The sequence below is a fragment of the Stenella coeruleoalba genome (genome assembly GCF_951394435.1).
Source record: "Stenella coeruleoalba genome assembly, chromosome: 17".
Classification (NCBI taxonomy): Eukaryota; Metazoa; Chordata; class Mammalia; order Artiodactyla; family Delphinidae; genus Stenella; species Stenella coeruleoalba.
This window is the reverse complement of record NC_137163.1, coordinates 35,752,149-35,774,540: the sequence shown is the minus strand read 5'-3', so window position 1 is coordinate 35,774,540 and position 22,392 is coordinate 35,752,149. Positions and strand designations below refer to the sequence as shown.

The 22,392-nt window shown below is 36.0% G+C and overlaps 1 protein-coding gene across 8 annotated transcripts in view; it reads right to left on the bottom strand.

The window, feature by feature from the left end:
• Nucleotides 1–3,006: 3,006 nt before the first annotated feature.
• RGS22 (regulator of G protein signaling 22) overlaps nt 3,007–22,392 on the bottom strand; it is a 155,984-nt gene continuing 136,598 nt past the window's right edge. For 5 of the 8 annotated variants that reach the window (XM_079901974.1, XM_079901975.1, XM_079901978.1 and 2 more), the window contains 5 exons: nt 20,756–20,914; nt 8,964–9,062; nt 4,415–4,508; nt 4,219–4,297; nt 3,007–3,079 (listed from right to left, as the gene is read on the bottom strand). In XM_079901974.1, coding sequence (XP_079758100.1) covers nt 3,058–3,079; nt 4,219–4,297; nt 4,415–4,508; nt 8,964–9,062; nt 20,756–20,914 — 453 coding nt within the window. In that variant the 3' untranslated portion in view covers nt 3,007–3,057. Of the gene's footprint in view, nt 3,080–4,218; nt 4,298–4,414; nt 4,509–8,963; nt 9,063–18,411; nt 18,782–20,176; nt 20,915–22,392 lie in introns of those variants that run through there. The other 3 variants (XM_079901976.1, XM_079901977.1, XR_013824630.1) reach the window with 3 other exon arrangements.

Below are 22,392 nucleotides of genomic sequence, written 5' to 3'. Positions count from 1 at the left end.
TTGCCAAAGCCTAACAGACTGTTGTTTTCCCATAGCCTAACTGACACGGGAGAAGGGAAATATCCAACTCAGGCTCACTAACGGACTGAGATCTACTCAGGGGACTAGAAAACACTTTTTATCTCACATTCTACTACCACATTAATAGTGCTCCTGTATAATAACAGGGATTACAGATAAAAGAACTGTAAACCTCAGACCCTATGAAGGAATCTCTAGGAAAACCCAAAACAACAGAGGAGATAAAAAATGAGAGGAAATTTCAGCCACTAACACCACAGCTATAGCAAACATTAAATACAGCCTAACTCCTAGCCAGATAAACATAAAACCTCACACACTAAGTGCCCATATGCCTCAGTTCCTTTTACCTGATGCATCATATGTTACTTTCAACAAAATGCTATAAAGCATGCTAAAAGGCAAAAAAAAACCCCACAGTATGAAGAGACAAAAAGCAAGCATCAGAATCAGACTCAGATATGGCAGAGATTTTGGAATTATCAGACCAGCAATTTATAATAACTATGATTAATATGCTAACAGATCTAATAAAAAAAGTGTACAATATGTAAGAACGTCTGAATAATGTAAGCAGAGAGATGGACATTCAAACAGAGAATCAAAAGGAAATGCTAGTAATTGAAAACACTGAAATAGAAATGAAGAATGCCTTGGATGGGTTCATCAATAGACTAGATACAGCTGTGGGAAGAATCAGTGAGCTTGAAAAGAGGTCAGTAGAAAATTCCAAAACTGAAATGCAAAGAGGAAAAAAGCAATGAAAGAGACAGAATAGAATATCCAAGAACTATGGGACAATTACAAAAGGTACAAGATATATGTAATAGAAATAGTGGAAGAAAAAAAAGAAAGGAACAGAGGAAATATTTGAAGTAATAATGACAGAGTTTTTCAAAATTAATGACAGACATGAAACTACTGATCCAGTAATCTCAGAGATCACAAGCAGGACATATACAAAAAAATCTACACCTAGACATATAGTATTTGAATTGTGGAAAATCAAAGATGAAGAGAAAATCTTGAAAGAAGCCGGGGGACAAGAAAAGAATTGCATTTGCCTTCTCTTCAGAAACCATGCAAGCAAGAAGAAAGTGAAGTATTTGAAGGGTTGAAAGAAAAAACCCCACTAACCTATAATTTTTTATCTGGTGAAATTATCCTTCAAAAGTTAAGGAGAAATAAAGATGTCCTAAGGCAAACAACAGACCTTCTTTGAAAGAAATTTTAAAAGAAGTTCTTCAGAGAGAAGGAAAATGGTATGTCAGAAACTCAGATCTACACAAAGAAGAAAAGACCATTAGAGAAGGAATAAATGAAGGTAAAATAATAACTTTTATTTTTCTTATTCTTTATTGACCTAGGAGAAAACAGTTTGCTCAAAATAATGACAGCAATAATGCATTCAGTGATTACAGCTTATGGATAAGTGAATTCATTGACAGCAATATGATAAGCGACAGGAGGGAGAAATTGGAAAATTCTGTTAAAAGGTACTTGCATTACCCATGAAGCAGCAGAGTATTATTTGAAAGTGGATTTTTATTAGCTGTAAATGTATATTGCAAACTCTAGGGGCAACCAACAAGAAAATTTTAAGAAGAAGTATAATTGATATGCTGAGAGAAAATGGAATCACATAAAATGATCAGTTAAAATCAAAAGAAGGCAGAAAAGGAATGGAATCAAAAAAAAAAAAAAAAAAAAAAAAACAAAGGCAATGAATGGAAAAGAGATTCAAACTTCTTGGCCAATATGGGGTATAGAGGAGTATGGGAGCAGAGGCAACTACAGGGTTCCAATGCTTTAAAAAAAAGTGTCCAAAAAACCACTGCTTTAGAAGAAAAATGATCTTTGAAGTGTGCCTCCTGATACTTCCACTCTTTACAATGTCTAACTCTTTAGAGAATTAGGAATGGTAGTTCCTATTTTGAATATACTTTCTGGGATCATAATAAGGTGAAAGTCTAAGGCTTCCAACCTGCTAAGCCAGGTCACAGTCCTTGGAGCTTCTGAGTCCTGAGGCCAACAGATGGTGAAGGTTCATCCTCCCAGATCATTTATTTCAGATTCTCCTTTCCCTCCAGGAAAGAGGATAGGAGGATGTATGTCTGGGTTCTCTCTGCTATAAGTGTAACTCCAGTTAATAAGAGGACTTTTGCCTTTTAAAGGTCTTCTCTTGCTACCCTAACAGTTTATCTCAAAGAGTGGCTCTGTGGAATGCCCATATCACACACACAACTAGGATGTCCATTAAAGAGGGAGATTCCTGGGTTCTGCTCAAGAACTACTGAATCAGACTCTCAGAGAGTGAGCCCAGGAATCGGCATTGCTAGCAAATGTTACAGTGAGTCTTATGCACACTAAAGTCTGGTTCTCACTGCTTTAATACACGGTTTCTTTAGAGTGGGATAGGGATAGGGATAAGGTGGAGAAGGCTTTTCCCTCTATGTTTTGGGTCAATTTATTGCTAGGAATGTTAGTCCCCTAAGCACTTGCTGAATATACCTGCTAACCAAATACAGCTAACCCTTGAACAACACAGAGGGTAGGGGTACTGAACCCTTCACAAAGTTGAAAATCTGTGTATAACTTATAGTAAGCCCCTGTATCCACGGTTCCTCTGTATGCGCAGTTCTGCATCTGTGGATTCAACCAACCACAGATCTTGTAGTAATGTAATGTTTACTATTGAAAAATATCTGCATATAAGTGGATCTGTGCAGTTCAAACCTGTGTTGTGCAAGGGTCAACTGTATAGTGAGTGCTCAAGGAATATTTGTTGGAAGACTACTTGAGGAGCAAAACATAGTTCCTTAACGTGGGTGATAAGCAAAACATTTTGATTCTTCTAACCTAGATAGAAGTCATTTTATCCTAAATAAGTTAAAAAAAATTTTATAGTCTTGTATGTCGTGTGTACAGAAGAGACGTCGTTTTCAAACTGTGAAAGTAAAACAAGCTAAACTTTATTTAGATGATAGGCTTGCTCTAAAGCAGACCGTCAAAAACTCACTTGAGCTTCCATGTTAGTTAAATTTGGTTTAAAGAATTCCTGCAAAAGAAGAAGAAGAAGAAGAAATGATTGAAACATAAGCCGCTAGAGAAAATTTAAATCCCAACCAACAAAAACAGAAACATACACAGAGTTGTAAGAAGGATCAAAAAAGTTAACAAATGTGTCAGCACACCCTAAATGTTGGAGGGACTGTGAGGTTGGTCTATGGGGTGGGGGAACTGACAGAGGGCACAGTGAGTAGGATAAATCAGAAGAGAAAAAAGATGAGCAGGCTAAGAGCATAAAGGCCTGCTCATCAAACCCTCCCAAGAACCAGAAAATTAAGGATTTTCAGAAACAAAAATCTAAGCTACAAGATGGAAGATAAGAGAAAGGGGGCTTTTACAGGGTTCTTTAAGTATTAGGTCAATGGGTTACACATACATTACATTATACTAGTATACTACTCTGTAAGGGCATTGTTAAATTCTCACGCTAGTATCAAAACTGTAAAATCACATCAGTATCTGTATGAGAGAAGGACCCCAGTTTGATTTTCAGTTCTTTCTTATATTCCCATCTTGGGAAAGTGGAACTTAGAAAAATTCAGCTTGGGAAACCTTGGGAAACTAAGCCCACTCTTCCATAAATGTTCTTTGTGGAAGAGAAGACTAGATAAGGAGCAGATAGAAGCAATCAATTATCATTCCCCAGGGGCCTTTCTATTCAGGAGACTGTGCCATTCAGAAGGGAGGCAAGGTGCTCCTAGCCATCAGTTTGTTACTGGAGAGTGTAAGTGTATGTGTGTGTGTGTGTGTGTGTTTTGTGTGTGCACTGTGCAGGTGTGCACGTGCATTAGTGTGTGAGTCAGAGAGACATGGATGGGACTGATCAATTCAGTCTATGACTTATCTTGTACCTATCAGCAGCAGTGTATACACTTCCATGAGTGCTGTCACTCTGGAAATAGGATGTAGTGTTGGGTGTATGTCATAGTCTTTCCTCATCAGCAGAGGAGAAAAAAACAGAGACAGACGGAACACACACACTCTGAAATTCTCCTAACTTGGGAGTCAGAGCAGTTAGGAAGGAATCAGTCCTCATCCCTTCCTACCCTCTTCAGATGGCCAAGTGACAGGTAGAGTTCTAACAATAAGGAAGAAAGAACTGAAGATAGACTATCACATGAAACTCACTCTGAATGTTGTGGGAAGATATGGTCTTTTTCAAAGACAGCGGAAGCAGTAGACTTGAAATTTGTAAAAGATGGTGTGGCTGCACAAAAATAAGAGAAATAAGGGAAACAGTGAAGTAATAATTAACAAAGTCCCCTAATATTAATCTGTAATAGAAGATAACAAAGCAACCCTGTAAGCAAAGAGCAAAAATTACCTGCAAACAACTTTCTTTCTAGTTCTTCTTGAATTTTAAGAAGAATCCTTTCCTGTTCTAAGGCTTCTATGTACTTTGAGTAGAACCAGGTTGGCTAAGAAAACAATTTTCAAAATTAATTTTGGAAATATTTGCTCCAGTAAATAAACTGAAGGTAAGATAATATCAGCTCCCTCATTTAAACCATTTATGCTAGAAGAAAACATATAAAGAAATGTGCACATTTCAAAAATTTATATGAATTTTCATAAACAGAACTTACTGATTTAAACTTTTAACTGGGTACCAAAAATTATTACGGATCTACATTTATGTAGATATGTTTATGATGAAGTAAAGGGATTTTTCTATAGCCTTGACCTAAATTTTTAATAATTTAAATTTTGTTCTAGTTTTATTGAGATGTAATTGACATATAGCACTGTTTAAGTTAAAGGTGTACAATAATAATGATTTGACTTACACACATCATGAAATGATCACAAGAGGTTTGGAAAACACCTATCATCTCATATAAATATAATATTAAAGAAATAGAAAAAAGAATTTTTTCCTTATGATGAGAAGTCTTAGGATTTACTCTCTTAACAGTTTTCATTTGTAACATACAGCAGTGTTCACTATTTTTATCATGTTGTACATTACCTACTTAGTACTTACCTTATAACTGAAAACTTGTACTTTAGATTACATTCATCTAATTCACCCTCCCTCCACCCTCCACCTCTGGTAGCCACAAATCTGATCTCTTTTTCACCGAGTTTGTTTGTTTTGGAAGTATAATTGACCTACAACACCACGCTAGTTCCTGGTGCACAACACAGTGATTCCATATTTCTATATGTTAAAAATGATCACCATGATAAGTCTGGTTGTCATCTGTCACAATAAAGATATTACATAATTATTGACTATATTCCCACACTACACATTTCATACCTGTGACTCATTTATTTTGTAACTGAAAGTTCGTACCTCTCACTACCACTTACCTAGTTCTCTCCTCCTACCAATACCCTCCCCTCTGGCACCTGTTTGTTCTCTGTATCTAAGACTGTTTCTGTTTGGTTCCGTTTGTTCATTTGTCTATCTCTGACTTATTTCACTTAGCGTAATACACCATAGGTCCATCATGTTATCACAAATGGCAGGATTTCATTCATTTTATGGCTGAGTAACATTCTGGTGTGTGTGTGTGTGTGTGTGTGTGTGTGTGTGTGTACCACTTCTTCTTTATCCATTCATATATTGATTGGCACTTAGGTTGCTTCCATATCTTGGCTACTGTAAATAATCTTGCAATGAACATAGGGGTGAATGTATCTTTTAGAACCGGTGTTTTTGTTTTCTTCACAAATAGTAGTGGAACTGCTGGATTCTATGGTAGTTCTAGTTTTATGTTTTTGAGGACTCTCCGTACTGTTTTGCACAGTGGTTACACCAATTTACATTCTCACCAACAGTGTACAAGTGTTACATTTCTGCACATCCTTGAAAAACTTATTTGTTGTTTCTTGTTTTGTTTTTTAATTTACTTATTTTTTAACATCTTTATTGGAGTACAATTGCTTTACAATGGTGTTAGTTTCTGCTGTATAACAAAGTGAATCAGCTAAATGTATACATATATCCCCATATCTCCTCCCACTTGCGTCTCCCTCCAACCCTCCCTATACCACCCCTCTAGGAGGACACAAAGTACCTAGCTGATATCCCTGTGCTATGCAGCTGCTTCCCACTAGCTAACTGTTTTACAATTGGTAATGTATATATGTCCATGCCACTCTCTCACTTCGTCCCAGATTACCCTTCCCCTTCCCCATGTCCTCAAGTCCATTATCTATTTCTGCGTCTTTATTCCTGTCCTGATCCTATGTTCTTCAGAACCATTTGTTTTCTTTTCCCTTTTTTTAAAGAATCCATATATATGTGTTAACATATGGTATTTGTATTTATCTGACTTACTTCCCTCTGTATGACACTCTCTCGGTCCATCCAACTCACTGCAAATAACGCAATTTCAGTTCTTTTTATGGCTGAGTAATATTCCATTGTATATATGTGACACATCTTCTTTATCCATTCATGTGTTGATGGACACTTAGGTTGCTTCCATGTCCTGGCTACTGTAAATAGTCCTGCAATGAACATTGTGCTACATGACTCTTTTTGACTTATGGTTTTCTCAGGGTATATGCCCAGTAGTGGGATTGCTGGGTCGTATGGTAGTTCTTTTTTAGTTTTTTAAGGAACCTCGATAATGTTCTCCATAGTGGCTGTATCAATTTACATTCCCAACAACAGTGCAAGAGGGTTCCCTTTTCTCCACACCCTCTCCAGCATTTATTGTTTGTAGATTTCATGATGATGGCCATTCTGCCTGATGTGAGGTGATATCTCATTGTAGTTCTGATTTGCATTTCTCTAATGGTTAGAGATGTTGAGCATCCTGTCATGTGTATCTTGGCAATCTGTATATCTTCTATGGAGAAATGTCGATTTAGGTCTTCTGCCCATTTTTGGATTGGGTTGTTTGTTTCTTTGATATTGAGCTGCATGAGCTGCTTGTATATTTTGGAGATTAATCCTTTGTCAGTGGCTTGGTTTGCAAATGTTTTCTCCCATTCTGAGGGTTGTCTTTTCGTCTTGTATATAGTTTCCTTTGCTCTGCAAAGCTTTTAAGTTTCATTAGGTTCCATTTGTTTATTTTTGTTTTTATTTCCATTTCTCTAAGAGGTGGGTCAAAAAGGATCTTGCTGTGATTTATGTCATAGAGTGTTCTGCCTATGTTTTCCTCTAAGAGTTTGATAGTGTCTGGCCTTACATTTAGGTCTTCAATCCATTTTGTGCATTTCTGTGTATGGTGTTAGGGAGTGTTCTAATTTCATTCTTTTACATGTAGCTGTCCAGTTTTCCCAGCACCACTTATTGAAGAGGCTGTCTTTTCTCCATTGTATATTCTTGCCTCGTTTATCAAAGACAAGGTGACCATATGTGTGTGAGTTTATCTCTGGGCTTTCTATCCTTTTCCATCAATCTATATTTCTGTTTTTGTGCCAGTACCATACTGTCTTGATTACTGTAGCTTTAGAGTATACTCTGAAGTCAGGGAGCCTGGCTCCTCCAGCTCCATTTTTCTTTCTCAAGATTGTTTTGGCTATTCGGGGACTTTAGTATTTCCATACAAATTGTGAAATTTTTTGTCCCAGTTTTTTGAAAAATGCCATTGGTGGTTTGATAAGGATTGCATTGAATCTGTAGATTGTTTAGGTAGTATAGTCATTTTCACAATGTTGATTCTTCCAATCCAAGAACATGGTATATCTCTCCATCTGTTTCTATCATCTTTCATTTCTTTCAACAGTGTCTTATAGTTTTCTGCATACAGGTCTTTGTTTCCTTAGGTAGGTTTATTCCTAGGTATTTTATTCTTTTTGTTGCAATGGTAAATGGGAGTGTTTTCTTAATTTCTCTTTCAGGTTTTTCATCATTAGTGTATAGGAATGCAAGAGATTTCTGTGCATTAATTTTGTATCCTGTTACCTTACCAAATTCATTGATTAGCTCTAGTAGTTTTCTGGTAGCATCTTTAGGATTCTCTATGTATAGGATCATGTCATCCACAAACAGTGACAGCTTTACTTCTTCTTTTCCAATTTGGATTTCTTTTATTTCCTTTTCTTCTCTGATTGCTGTGGCTAAAACTTCCAAAACTATGTTGAATAAGAGTGGTGAGAGTGGGCAGCCTTGTCTTGTTCCTGATATTAGTAGAAATGCTTTCAGTTTTTCACCATTGAGTATGATGTTGGCTGGGGGTTTGTGATATATGGCCTTTATTATGTTCAGGAAAGTTCCCTCTATGCCTACTTTCTGCAGGGTTTTTATCATAAATGGGTGTTGAATTTTGTCAAAAGCTTTCTCTGCATCTACTGAGATGACCATATGGTTTTTCTCCTTCAATTTGTTAATATGGTGTATCACATTGATTTGCGTATATTGAAGAATCCTTGCATTCCTAGAATAAACCCCACTTGATCGTGGTGTATGATCCTCTTAATGTGCTGTTGGATTCTGTTTGCTAGTATTTTGTTGAGGATTTTTGCATCTATTTTCATCAGTGATATTGGCCTGTAATTTTCTTTTTTTGTGACATCTTTGTCTGCTTTTGGTATCAGGGTGATGGTGGCCTAATAGAATGCGTTTCAGAGTGTTCCTTCCTCTGTTATATTTTGGAAGAGTTTGAGAAGGATAGGTGTTAGCTCTTCTCTAAATGTGAGATAGAATTCGCCTGTGAAGCAATCTGGTCCTGGGTTTTTGTTTGTTGGAAGATTTTGAATCACAGTTTCAATTTCAGTGCTTGTGTTTGGTCTGTTTATATTTTCTATTTCATCCTGTTTCAGTCTCAGAAGGTTGTGCTTTTCTAAGAATTTGTACATTTCTTCCATGTTGTCCATTTTATTGGCATATAGTTGCTTGTAGTAATCTCTCATGATCCTTTGCATTCTGCTATCCATTGCTCTACAGAAGAAGTGATATCTTTCCTGCTTACCTGTTGGCCGTATGCTTGCTGGCCTAAACCTGGGTCACTGATTAAAGCAGCTGTTTTGATAGCAGATCCTGAAGTACTTGGATATTGTTTGATTCCATCCTGTAATTATATTAAATTAAATTATTCCAAAAAATGGGTAACACTATATTAACATAAACTTACACTTCAGAAGTCATAACACCTTATGAAAAAATATTTTGTGGTAAGCACCACACCACAAGGTTTCATCAAGTCAATGTCATGAATATGACATATTCTACTGTTATGATCTTTAATTTCTTTCATACTAATATAAAAATATTAAAAAATAAATGAGAGAAATTATAAAGTAGAATGTAATAATCACCTCCAAATTCTAGCTTCCAAGAAAAACCACTACATTTTCATGAACATCCATCCAAACTTCTCACTAGACAAATGCTTAGATATAATCTATAACTTGAATATTGATATTTTATTAGCTAAATTTCATATAAATGGAATCACAGTATACAAACTTTTAAAATCTGCTTTTTCATGAAAAATATCATGAAAACATTTCTCTGTGAATAAATAAAGAACAGGAATATAAGGGCAGGGTCTTTGTATCATTCACCAAGTATGCCTACTGCAGAACACAGAGTATATACTTAAATATTTGTTGGATGATGGAATGCATAAATTACATCATCATTTTCACTGGATGAATGGTTTTTTTAAAAAAAATTATTTAATTTTATTTTTGGCTGTGTTGGGTCTTCATTGCTGCACACGGGCTTTCTCTAGTTGCAGCGAGCGGGGGTTACTCTTCCTTGCTGTGTGCGGGCTTCCCATTGCGGTGGCTTCTCTTGTTGTGGAACACGGGCTCTAGGCATGTGAGCTTCAGTAGTTGTGGCACGTGGGCTCAGTAGTTGTGGCTCTTACGCTCTAGAGTGCAGGCTCAGTACTTGTGGCACATGGGCTTAGTTGCTCCGTGGCATGTGGGATCTTCCCGGACCAGGGCTTGAACCCGTGTTCCCTGCATTCGCAGGCAGATTCTTAAGCACTGTGCCATCATAGAAGACCTGAATGGTCTCATACACTCAAATATTTGTTGAATGATTAAAGAATAAACTACATTATCAGTTAAACAGGTGAATAATATTCTAGTAAAGGAATGTACCATAGATGATTTAACCAATACCTCCTATTAGAAATTTAAGTCATTAAAAATTTTTACTATTATAAACAATGCTGTATACAAACATCTTTCTGCACTTTAAAATTCTCTCCTTTAGAATAAATGTCTAGAAGTCTATCTGCCGGATTAAAAAGAATGAACATTTTAAACAATAAAAGTTGTCAAATTGCCCTTCAGAAACAAAGCACCATTTTACACTTTCTCCAATAATGCATGAATTTGCAGGCCTCTTCCTCATACCCTCAACCAACACTGGATATTTTCTTCTTTGCCAGTCTACATGTCTTTGGTTACTACTGAGGTTGAACACCTTTTAATGCCTTTTTTTTTTTCTTTTTCCGTTACGCGGGCCTCTCACTGTTGTGGCCTCTCCCGTTGCGGAGCACAGGCTCCGGACGCGCAGGCTCAGTGGCCATGGCTCACGGGCCTAGCCACTCCGCGGCATGTGGGATCTTCCCGGACCGGGGCACGAACCCGTGTCCCCTGCATCGGCAGGCAGACTCTCAACCACTGCGCCACCAGGGAAGCCCCCTTTTAATGCTTTTAATCATTTGTATTTCTTTTGAGAATTGCCTGTTGATGCCCTTTGCCCTATTTTTTTGTTAAGAGTATTTATGATTTATTTTTATAACATATCATACATTTTATGTTTTCCCAATTTGTCTTTTAACCTTGTTTTTTGCCATTTAAAATTTAAAAAATTTTACTGATCCTTTGTTAATGAATTTGCCACTGTTCATTTTAAGTATTTGATATTAAACTACATGAAAGTTTTCCATGAGATTGATTCTCCTGTCATAACTTTCTTCAGATTACCCAGTTTCAATGATTCCTTTATAAGAATGAGAGATGAAGGATATAATTGATATTAGTATTTTTATTATAAAGAAGGCCAATTACTGCTACGATATTAAAAAGATAATAACTAACATTTACTTTATGACATGTATTACTCTTCACATACTATATTTAATTCTACCTTGTGATGTAATTTCTATTACTATTTTCATTTTCCTGAAAAAAAAAGAGGTTTTTGGAAGTGAACTGGTTTCCCTGAGATATTAGAACTGATCGATGATAAGGCTAGGATTCAAAACCAGGCAGTCTGACTCTAGAAACTGCACTCCTAACCACTATACTATGTTATCTCAGATCAAATGATACCTTACAATTGTATAGTGGAATACCTTACATGTTCTTCTATTCATATCATTTCAATGAATCCCTCTCAAATCATATGAGATTAATATCATCACCATTAGGTGATAGATGAATTTGAGGTTAAGAGGGTTATGAGTCATGCCCATGGTTACCTAGGGAAATCCAATATTTTTCATAGTAAGTGATTTTTTTCAGAGGACACATTTTCACGTTACAAAAAAAATTATGAGTTTCCCATATTCACTTTTTCCAACATTTCCTCATATGTCTTCATTGACAATAAAATCCTGGAACAAATGTCGACTCTACTGGTCTTCCTTAGCTTACACTTTCTGTGTTAAAATAAATGCATGTGCAAAATTTGTAGTTACTAATAAGTGATGGCAATATGTTTATTGTGTAAAATAAGAATATTCAGAAGTAGAATTCCTATGTTTTCTTTAGGATTATTCACCCTACAAAACGAACGTCAACATTTGTACCTAACCCTATTAGCAGTTACCAGTTGACAGATATGGACAGATCAGAAGATCACTTAAGGACATTTGCATTTCCATAACTGAAGTATAATATGGACGATATAAAGATACATCTTGGATTTTCTGAAAAAGCAGCAATTTCAGATTTTCTCTACACTCATCACACTGTATATTTCAACTTTTGTTTCAGACAATATGTTTGTCATATATCTAAGCAAACTGAAAATACTTGGGATGACACTTAGAGAGCTGTGAAGTTCTTCCTAAGTGTTTAGGATACAGTAAGAGATCTTTATATCCTCCTTACTTCTATATCCTTTATTCAATAAGTATATATTTAGAACCATTTGTTAAAATCCTACTATTTAAGACTAACTCAAATTTACCTTTTCTTTGAGATCCTTTACCTTTCCCCCACAAATAATTAATTCCTCATTTTCTGGGATTTCAGTTTTTGTTTATATTCTTTTCAGTTAAGTGTATGTGTGTATCTATCTATCCTTACACTATATATAAATTATATTCATATCCCTAGCATATGTAGTAGGGATCAATATGAATAGATGATCAATAAAACTCTATGTAGTAGATGATCAGTAAAAGTCTGGTGAAAGAAGCAGGAAAAGGATTAGGAGGGGAAGCTCTTTAGAGAGAATATTTAGGCCACATTAGTAGAAAATGCAGCAGACTCACGTGAGACTCATCTGATTGGTGAAGTTATTCATGTGCCACAGGTGGAATCAGAAAAGAGCTCCAAGCATACATGTTAGACAACATTCTAATTTTTTCTCCCTACATCAACCCTTCAAATATATTTCCTTCCTGAGCCTACCAACTTAGGATCACATTCAAGCAGCTCAGTCAGACATGGACTTGCCTCAGGGACTGGAGAAGGTAAATGAGAGGATTTTTATTCAGTGAACTCTGTTTTTTGTCAGATTACATAGATTGGGCCAGATGCATAGTTGGTTTGAGGGGGAAATCAGCTTTTGTATTATTTGATCTATCATTTATCACCTAAACTACTGGAAGGGAAATAACTGCAGAAATTGTTTAAATAATCCAAAAATAATTATATTTAAGTTTAATAACATTTCATTTCCATACATGGGATATATATGTGTATATATTTGCTCCATGGTTAAAGAACTCAAAATACATCTACAAAAATATGTGAAGCCACACTGAAGAACTGATTCAGTAGAAGCAAGATTTTGCAGACACCTCTTCCTATTTTCTCACTCTTATGTCTTCCCTGATTCTCATTCCCTGAGTGTACTGGAAATACCCTCAACCTCCGGATGATAGAATATATCAACCAAAGATAAGCTTCTGAAAATATGATAATTTTTTGTAGCACCATTCATATAAAAATGTTATATACTAAATACTTACAAAAACATTTATAACACTCACATAAGATATGAATAACAACAATACCACCAAAGCTTAAGAAATGCAATATCACCAGTACCTCTGCTCCCCTTTGTGTCACTCTCCAATCCCATCATCTATCTCCACCCAACCCATGAAGGTAACCGCTATACTGAATTTTTACGTTTATCATTCCTTTTTCTTATTTATAGTTTCCCACATTTGTACTGATTAGTTTTATATAAATTTTAACTTTATATAAGCAGAATTGACTGGTTCTATTCATTTGAAAATTTTCCACTCAACATTATGCTCCTGCTATACATCTATGTTTATTATTGTGGTTAGTTTATTTGTTTTCCATCACAGCACAGTATTCTACTACTTGAATTTGTTTTTCCAGTTTCGTGTTAACAGACATTTGAATAGCTTCTGATTTTTTTGCTATAGAATGCCATGGGTGCTATAAACCATGTGCATGTCTCCTGATATCTGTGTCCATAAATTATTCAAGGAGATTTGATAAGTTGAAGGCTAAGTGCATCTTTTAATTTACTGGATAAAGTCAAATTGTTTTCTAAAGTGACTATCAATGTACAGTCCCATCCATAGTGTATAAGAGTTCTGATTGCTCCCTATTATTTGGTGGTTGAGGAAAATATAAGACATTTCAAAATGAGCAGAAAATGGCAGGTGATATGCATATAAAACCATTACAAGAATAAAACAGAAAATGAGAACTCCAATATTTTAGCTGATGACACTACTGTCCAAGAAATCTAAGCATGAATCAGAGGAAAACTCTAACATAGGAGTCCAAAGTGGATAAAATATCCCTACACGAACATTTTCATATATGAAATACTCCAAATCATAAATGCAGAAACTCAGGAACACCAAATAGCCAAAGCAATCTTTTTTTTTTTACTTTATTTATTTTAAATATATTTATTCTTTTTGGCTGAGTTGGGTCTTTGTTGCTGCGCGCAGGCTTTCTCTAATTGCAGTGAGCGGTGGCTGCTCTTTGTTGCGGTGCATGGGTTTCTCATTGCAGTGGCTTCTCTTGTTCCGGAGCACAGGCTCTAGGCGTGTGGGCTTTCAGTAGTTGTGGCTTGTGGGCTGTAGAGTGCAGGCTCAGTAGTTGTGGCACACAGGCTTAGCTGCTTCGCAGCATGTGGGATCTTCCCGGACCAGAGCTCAAACCCGTGTCCCCCGCATTGGCAGGCGGATTCTTAACCACTGCACTACCAGGGAGGTCCCCAAAGCAATCTTGAGAAAGAAAAATGGAGCTGGAGGAGCCAGGCTCCCTGACTTCAGGCTATACTACAAAGCTACAGTAATCAAGACAGTATGGTACTGGCACAAAAACAGAAATACAGATCAATGGAACAGGATAGAAAGCCCAGAGATAAACCCACACACATATGGTCACCTTATCTTTGATAAACGAGGCAAGAATATACAATGGAGAAAAGACAGCCTCTTCAATAAGTGGTGCTGGGAAAACTGGACAGCTTAATGTAAAAGAATGAAATTAGAACACTCCCTAACACCATACACAAAAATAAACTGAAAATGGATTGAAGACCTAAATGTAAGGCCAGACACTATAAAACTCTTAGAGGAAAACATAGGCAGAACACTCTATGACATAAATCACAGCAAGATCCTTTTTGACCCACCTCTTAGAGAAATGGAAATAAAAACAAAAATAAACAAATGGGACCTAATGAAACTTCAAAGCTTTTGCACAGCAAAGGAAAGCATAAACAGGATGAAAAGACAACCCTCAGAATGGGAGAAAATATTTGCAAATGAAGCAACTGACAAAGGATTAATCTCCAAAATTTACAAGCAGCTTATGCAGCTCAATATCAAAAAAACCAAACAACCCAATCCAAAAATGGGCAAAAGACCTAAACAGACATTTCTCCAAAGAAGATATACAGATTGCCAACAAACACATGAAAGGATGTTCAATATCACTAATCATTAGAGAAATGCAAATCAAAACTACAATGAGGTATCACCTCACACCGGTCAGAATGGCCATCATCAAAAAATCTACAAACAATAAATGCTAGAGAGGGTGTGGAAAAAAGGGAACCCTCTTGCACTGTTGGTGGGAATGTAAATTGATACAACCACTATGGAGAACAATATCGAGGTTCCTTAAAAAACTACAAATATAACTACCATACAATCCAGCAATCCCACTACTGGGCATATACCCTAAGAAAACCATAATTCAGAAAGAGTCATGTACCACAATGTTCACTGCAGCTCTATTTACAATAGCCAGGACATGGAAGTAACCTAAGTGTCCATCGACAGATGAATGGATAAAGAAGATGTGGCACATATATACAATGGAATATTAGCCATTAAAAAGAAACGAAATTGAGTTATTTGTAGTTAGGTGGATGGACCTAGAGTCTGTCATACAGAGTGAAGTAAGTCAGAAAGAGAAAAACAAATACCATATGCTAACACATATATATGGAATCTAATTAAAAAAAAAAAGGGTTCTGAAGGACCTAGGGGCAGGACAGGAATAAAGATGCAGAAGTAGAGAATGGACTTGAGGACACTGGGAGGGGAAAGGTAAGCTGGGGTGAAGTAAGAGAGTGGCATTGACATATATACACTACCAAATGTAAAAGAGATAGCTAGTGGGAAGCAGCCACATAGCACAGGGAGATCAGCTCGGTGTTTTGTGACCACCTAGAGGGGTGGGATAGGGAGGGTGGGAGGGAGATGCAAGAGGGAGGAGATATGGGGATATATGTTTATGTATAGCTGTTTCATTTTGTTATAAAGCAGAAACTAACACACCACTGTAAAGCAATTATACGCCAATAAAGATGTTAAAAAAAAGAAACTCAGAACAGAAACAGATAAATTTTAAAAGCCAGTGTAAAATGACAGTTTACTGAACTTAAAAAAAGACTGAAAAAAATAAAAATCTCTCAGAAATGAAGCTATAAGGTACCCAAGGGTTCATGAATATCGATCATAAAGAAAGTGTATATATACATATATACACACACATATATAATATGAATATAAATTCCCCTCTTCCAAAGTTGGCAGAAGATATAAACATACAGACTCAAGAACTTGAGTAATGTTCAAACAGAATCAACCCAAAGAAATCTGCACAAGGCACATCATAATCAAAATTCTGAAAACTAAAGACAAAGAAAAGAATTTTGAAAGCAGTAAGTGAGAAACAATACCTTACTTACAGGGAAAAAAGAAAGAAGAAAATAATAAATCTTGGAACATCAAAAAGGAAGAAAAATAGCAAGAGCAAAAGTAAGGGTAAATACAGTAGACTTTTCACCTTGAGTTTCCTGATTTATGTTTGATGGTTGAAGAAAAAATTATACAATTGTCTGATGTGGTTCTCAATATATGTTGAGAAATAGTTAGGATAATTATAAACAGGTGAGGGGAAAGAGACTTAAAGGGAGGTAGTTTCTAGACTCAATCTGGTAAAATGTCAACACCAATAGACTGCGATAAGTTATGCATGTATAATGTGATATCTAAAGCAACCACTGAAACATCCAAACAGAGATACAGCAAAATGAAATTCTAAGAAATGTTCAAGTAAATCCACAGGAATGCGAGACAAAGGAAATAGAACAAAAGAAACAGGGAACAAATAAAACAAAAAATAAAATGGCAGAGTTAAGAACTAACAAATCAATAATGACATTAAAGATACACAGACTAAATACACCAATTAAAAAACAGAAATTCGTAGAGTAGACTAAAAACAAAAACCAAACACCACCACGACACAACTATATGCTGTTTACAGGAAACTTAATTAAAATATAATGATGTAGGCAGTAAAGGAATGGAAAAATATACCATGTGAAAATCAAGATAGCAAGATGGTTCTGTAGCTTTGCAGAAGTTTGGCAGTTCCTCAAAAGGAGCCAACAATTCAACTTCTAGGTCCCAAGAAAAATAAAAACATGTCTATACATAAGGTTGTACAGAATGTTCATAGCAGCATTATTAATAATAGCCAAAAAGTACATTAACTGATGAATGGATAAGCAAACTGTAGTACAGCCATATAGTACAATATTAGTTGGCCGTAAGAAGAATAAAGTAGTGAAACATGCTACAAAATGGATGAACCTTGAAAATATCACGCTAAGTGAAAGAAGCCAGCCATGAAAGGCCACATGCTGTATGATTTAATTTACATGAAATGTCCAGATATAGAAAGTAGATTAGTGGCTTCCAGAGGCTGAGAGGGAAGGAGTAAAGGGGAGTGACTGCTAATGGGTACAGTTTCTTTTGGAGGTGATGAAAATGTTCTAAAATTAAGTAGTAGTGATGGTTGCACAACTCCGTAAATATACTAAAAGCACAAAATTGTATATTTTAACAGTGTGAATTTTATGGTATGTGAATTAAATTTCAGTAAAGCTATTATTAAATAAAAGCATGCAAATAAAAGAAGAAGAAGAAGGAGGAGGAGGAGGAGAAGAAGAAGGCAAGAGTGACTACATTAGCATTTTATTGTAATAGCCCAAAATAGAAACCAACTCAAATGTCCTCTAATGAGTGAATGGTTAAAATGTGGTACAATGTACCACAGAGCACTACTCAGCAGTTAAAGAGAACGAACTACGGATATACACAACAACGTGGATGGATCTCAAGGGTATTTATGTAGAGTGAAAACTGCCAGTCTCAAAGAGTCACATATTGTACGATTCTATTTATATAACATTCTCAAAACGACAAAATTTTCTAAATGGGGAACAGATCCATGGCTAACAGACATTATAATGGGTAATTGGATGGATATGACTTATAGTCACGAGGGACATCTTTGTGGTGCATCTTGAATATCGTTTTGGTTACTTGAATCTACATATGTGACAAAATGGCATAGAACTATACACACACCTTGTATCAATATCAATTTCCTGATTTTACTATTGTATATAGTTAATGTAAGGTGTAGCCACTGGGGGAAACTGGGTGATGGGTACATGGGACTTCTCTACTATCTTTGCAACTTCCTGTGAATGTTAATTATTTCAAAATAAAAATTTTTCTAAAAAATAATTTGGAATTTTAAATTTAAAAATATTATAGCAATAGCATTATTTTGAACATGAAATACTTTGGTATAAATTTCACAAAATATACTCAAGACCTGTCATTGAAAATGACAAATCATCGATGAGAGAAATGAAAGAATAACTAAACAGAGATAAACTGTGTTCATGGAGCAGAAGACACAGTATTGTTACGACATCAGTTCTCAAACTGACCTATATGTTCATTACAATCCTGATCAAAATATCTGAATAGTGAACATGTGGAAAGTTGTTCCACCTTACTAATAATTAGGTGAACGTAAATAAAGGCATCAGCATGACGACATACCACTTGTCATCAACAGACTGACAAAAATTTCAAAGTCTGAACAAACCAAATGGGGAGAAGTAGGAATATAGATTGACACACGCTCATACTCTCTTACTCAGCCATTCCAAAAACATTTTTATACATGTGAATATGAAGACGTTTACAGGAATGTTGTCTGCAGTGCTGTTTGCAATGGTAAAAATTGAAAAAACTCCAACAATAAAGAAATAGGGACTTCCCTGGTGGTGCAGTGGTTAAGAATCCGCCTGCCAATGCCGGGGACACGGGTTCGATCCCTGGTCCGGTAAGATCCCACATGCCGCGGAGCAACTAAATCTGTGCGCCACAACTACTGAGCCTGCGCTCTAGAGCCCGCGAGCCACAACTACTGAAACCCTCACACCTAGAGCCTGTGCTCGGCAACAAGAGAAGCCACCGCAATGAGGAACCCGCGCACCGCAACGAAGAGTAGCCCCCACTCACCACTACTAGAGAAAGGCCGTGTGCAGCAGTGAAGATCCAACGCAGCCAAAACTTAAAAAAAAAAAGTTAAATAAAAATAGTATATTTATTCATATGATGGAAATGCAGCAATTAAACTGAATAAATGAGATCTAAGTAGAGCAGTGTGGGTAGAATTAAAAGACAAAATTGAATTTTAAATGCAAGATGTAGAAAGCACAATATGTGCTATGGAATGAATTGTGTCTCCTCAAATTCATATGTTGGTGCCCTAACTTCCACTGTGTCTGTATCATGAGATAGGGTTTTTAAGAGGTACTTAAGGTTAAATGAGGTCATAAAGGTAGGGTCCTAATCCAAAGAAACTGTGGCTTTATAAGAAGAGGAAGAGAGAGAGAACTCTTTTTCTCCCCAACTTGTGAGGACACAACAAGAAGGTGGCCATTTTCAAGCCAGGAGGAGAGGTCTCACCAAGAATCGTATTAGCTGGCACCTTGATCTGGGACTTCTAGTCTCCAGAACTATGAGGAAATTAATTTCTGTTGTTTAAGCCATCCAGTCTCTGATATTTTGCTATGGTAGCCTGAGAAGACTAATAAAATATGGTACCATTACGTAAGTTAAAATACACACAAAACAGTCCTCTGGATTGTTTATGACTCCATACACCATATAAAACACTATCTTAAAAAGGAGCTGTGAGAACATACCCCAAACTTAATGGTTGCTCTTGGAGATGGGGAGGGTAATAGAACTCAGGGCTGGAGTTAAGAGAGTTTACTGTTCTGCAGTATTTCACTTCTTAAGGAAAAATGAAAAGCAAATGAGGAAAATGTTAACAGTGTTTATTTTGACCTGTGCAAATATGGGTGTTATAATTATATTACTTTTATATCTTTAGATCTTTTTTTTTTTTTTTTTTTTTTTTTTTGCGGTACGCAGGCCTCTCTCACTGTTGTGGCCTCTCCAGTTGCGGAGCACAGGCTCCGGACGCGCAGGCTCAGCGGCCATGGCTCACGGGCCCAGCCGCTCCGCGGCATGTAGGATCCTCCTGGACCGCGGCACGAACCCGTGTCCCCTGCATCGGCAGGCGGACTCTCAACCACTGCGCCACCAGGGAAGCCCCTAGATTATCTTTTAAATTTCTTTTTAAAAACACAATAGGGATAAACTTACAAATAAGATGAAATATATTACTTGTTATCCCTTTTCAAGTCAAGGAAAATAGATAAATATAAAGATAGAGGAACTGATAAATAAATGGTCAGACTAAAAGACAAATAGGCAGGCTGGACAGTTTATGACTAACATTTGTAAATTTCACAGTCATATATCATTCTCTAATTTTAATATTGAAAATGCTGCCCCCAGTACATAGTATTTTTTCATTCATTCCCATATTTATTTGGTAAACAATAATTTATAATTGAGCATGTGCTGGATAGTGGTAGAACTGTTTAATAAGACAGATGGTATCTTTGAGGATCTCAGTCCAGTGAGAAAAACAAATGCAAAAATTTATTCACAAGACAATATAAAGTGTTCTCCAAGAGAGGTACATAGAAGAGATGACATTTGAGATAAATTTTTTAAAATTCAAAAACAAGTCTGAAACCTCTGACTGAAGCCTTTAAAAACCACTAAAATCTGTATTCTATAACTTCTCTGTATTTTTGCTCAGCCTAAATTCTTCTACACATATCACATAACTTTTAAAAGTCTGATTAAACCCAAAATGATTCTTGTCTCACCTTTGCAAATTTTTCGTCTTCCGTGACTACCGATTTTTTTTCCTGCTTCCTATATTCTTGTCTTCTCTCCAAAACACTCATAATTTTTTTATCAGTTAAGTTCTTCCTAAACTCACAAAACTGAGGCCAAAATTTAAACAGAACTCCAAAAATTGTCATCTGTATATAAAACAAAAGTATGTCTCAGATTACAGTTTTATACAAATGTACCAATTTAAACTCTAATTCACCATAATAATGGATTAACTATTCTATTCTTTAATATACAGCATGTTTCCTCCAACTTATTGTCTCCAGACATCTTGGTATAGTTTAGTTCAGCACATGCTTATCATCAATGTTATTTTACTACCAATGAGAAGTCTTTCTTTTAAGAAAAACATACTCTTAAATACAGTTAAAAGTCACTTTATGCTTTATGTTTCCCTATCCAGTTGATTGTATTAATAAAGAATCCATTAGGTCTTTTTAAATAAGAAATTTATGTTTTCTTTGAAAACATACACCAGTTGATCTGCCACACACTCTGCTGTTTTATGCAAGTATTCCAAATATTCAGTTCATCAAGGGGAACTCCTCTCCGGTCCCCTTTCCCTTCTTTTAGAGAAAGAAAATACCATTTTGCCTCTGGAAAAGCTCTTAAACAAAGCTGCAGAGCTAAGAATAAATCTTGAGTAACTTTTAAATGATACAATCTCTCTTTTATGTGAGAGCAAGAAAAGTAACATTTAAAAAGCAGAGTGGTATCCTGCACAAATGCTTTCTTAGGACACTCTACATTAAGTGATTAATTGTGATATTTAAAGAGATAAGAATTGTTGCTCAAATTCCCATGCCAAGTTTTTCCATTAGTTCCAGAGGCATACATTACTTCCTAGAAGGTAGGACTTGCCACATCAGATCAAGTCCAACGTTTTGTTGCTGGGAATGGCCTATACCTAATGCCCTGGAGAAAAACGAACTAACCCATTAGGCTCTAAGCCAGCTCTTCAGGGGGAAAGTGGAATTTTTAAAAAGTAAATGCTGCAGTGACCAACAGCGTCCTGAATTGATATATTTCACGACTCCTCGTTTCTGTACGTGAGTATCATTAGTAAAACTATTTACTCCCTTTACAATACTATCTTGTCATTAAATTCTATAGCCTCTTGGGATTGTGAACACAAAAGCTAAACATACTTTATTTGATGAAGTGCAGGCTTTTAAAAAATTTTCATTTACATTTATCTGCCATGCATTTAATTAAGTAATCCCCTTCTCCAATGTTAAATGATCATGGTACTTTTTATATGCACTTTGTAAACTTAAATACTCCTCCACCTCTATTTACCAACTATATTGACCCTACTTCTCAGTTACCCCTCCAAAACCTGAGTCATTCCCAGCTCTCAAATATATTTATTTTCATTTAGAAGGCTTTCCAGTAAAAGTCACCCTATTAGGACACAATTTTTCAAGGTAGACATAAAAGTGCTCTATTTCTAAAAGTTGCAAGTAAGGTTAATAACATACATGTTATTCATGAAAATTGTCCTGTACCTCCAAAACCTTAAAAGATAACCAAACTGTGGATAAGTAAATGTTTTAATAAATATAGAGCTACTTTGCTCACTGCCAGCAGATGGGCAATGCTCTAG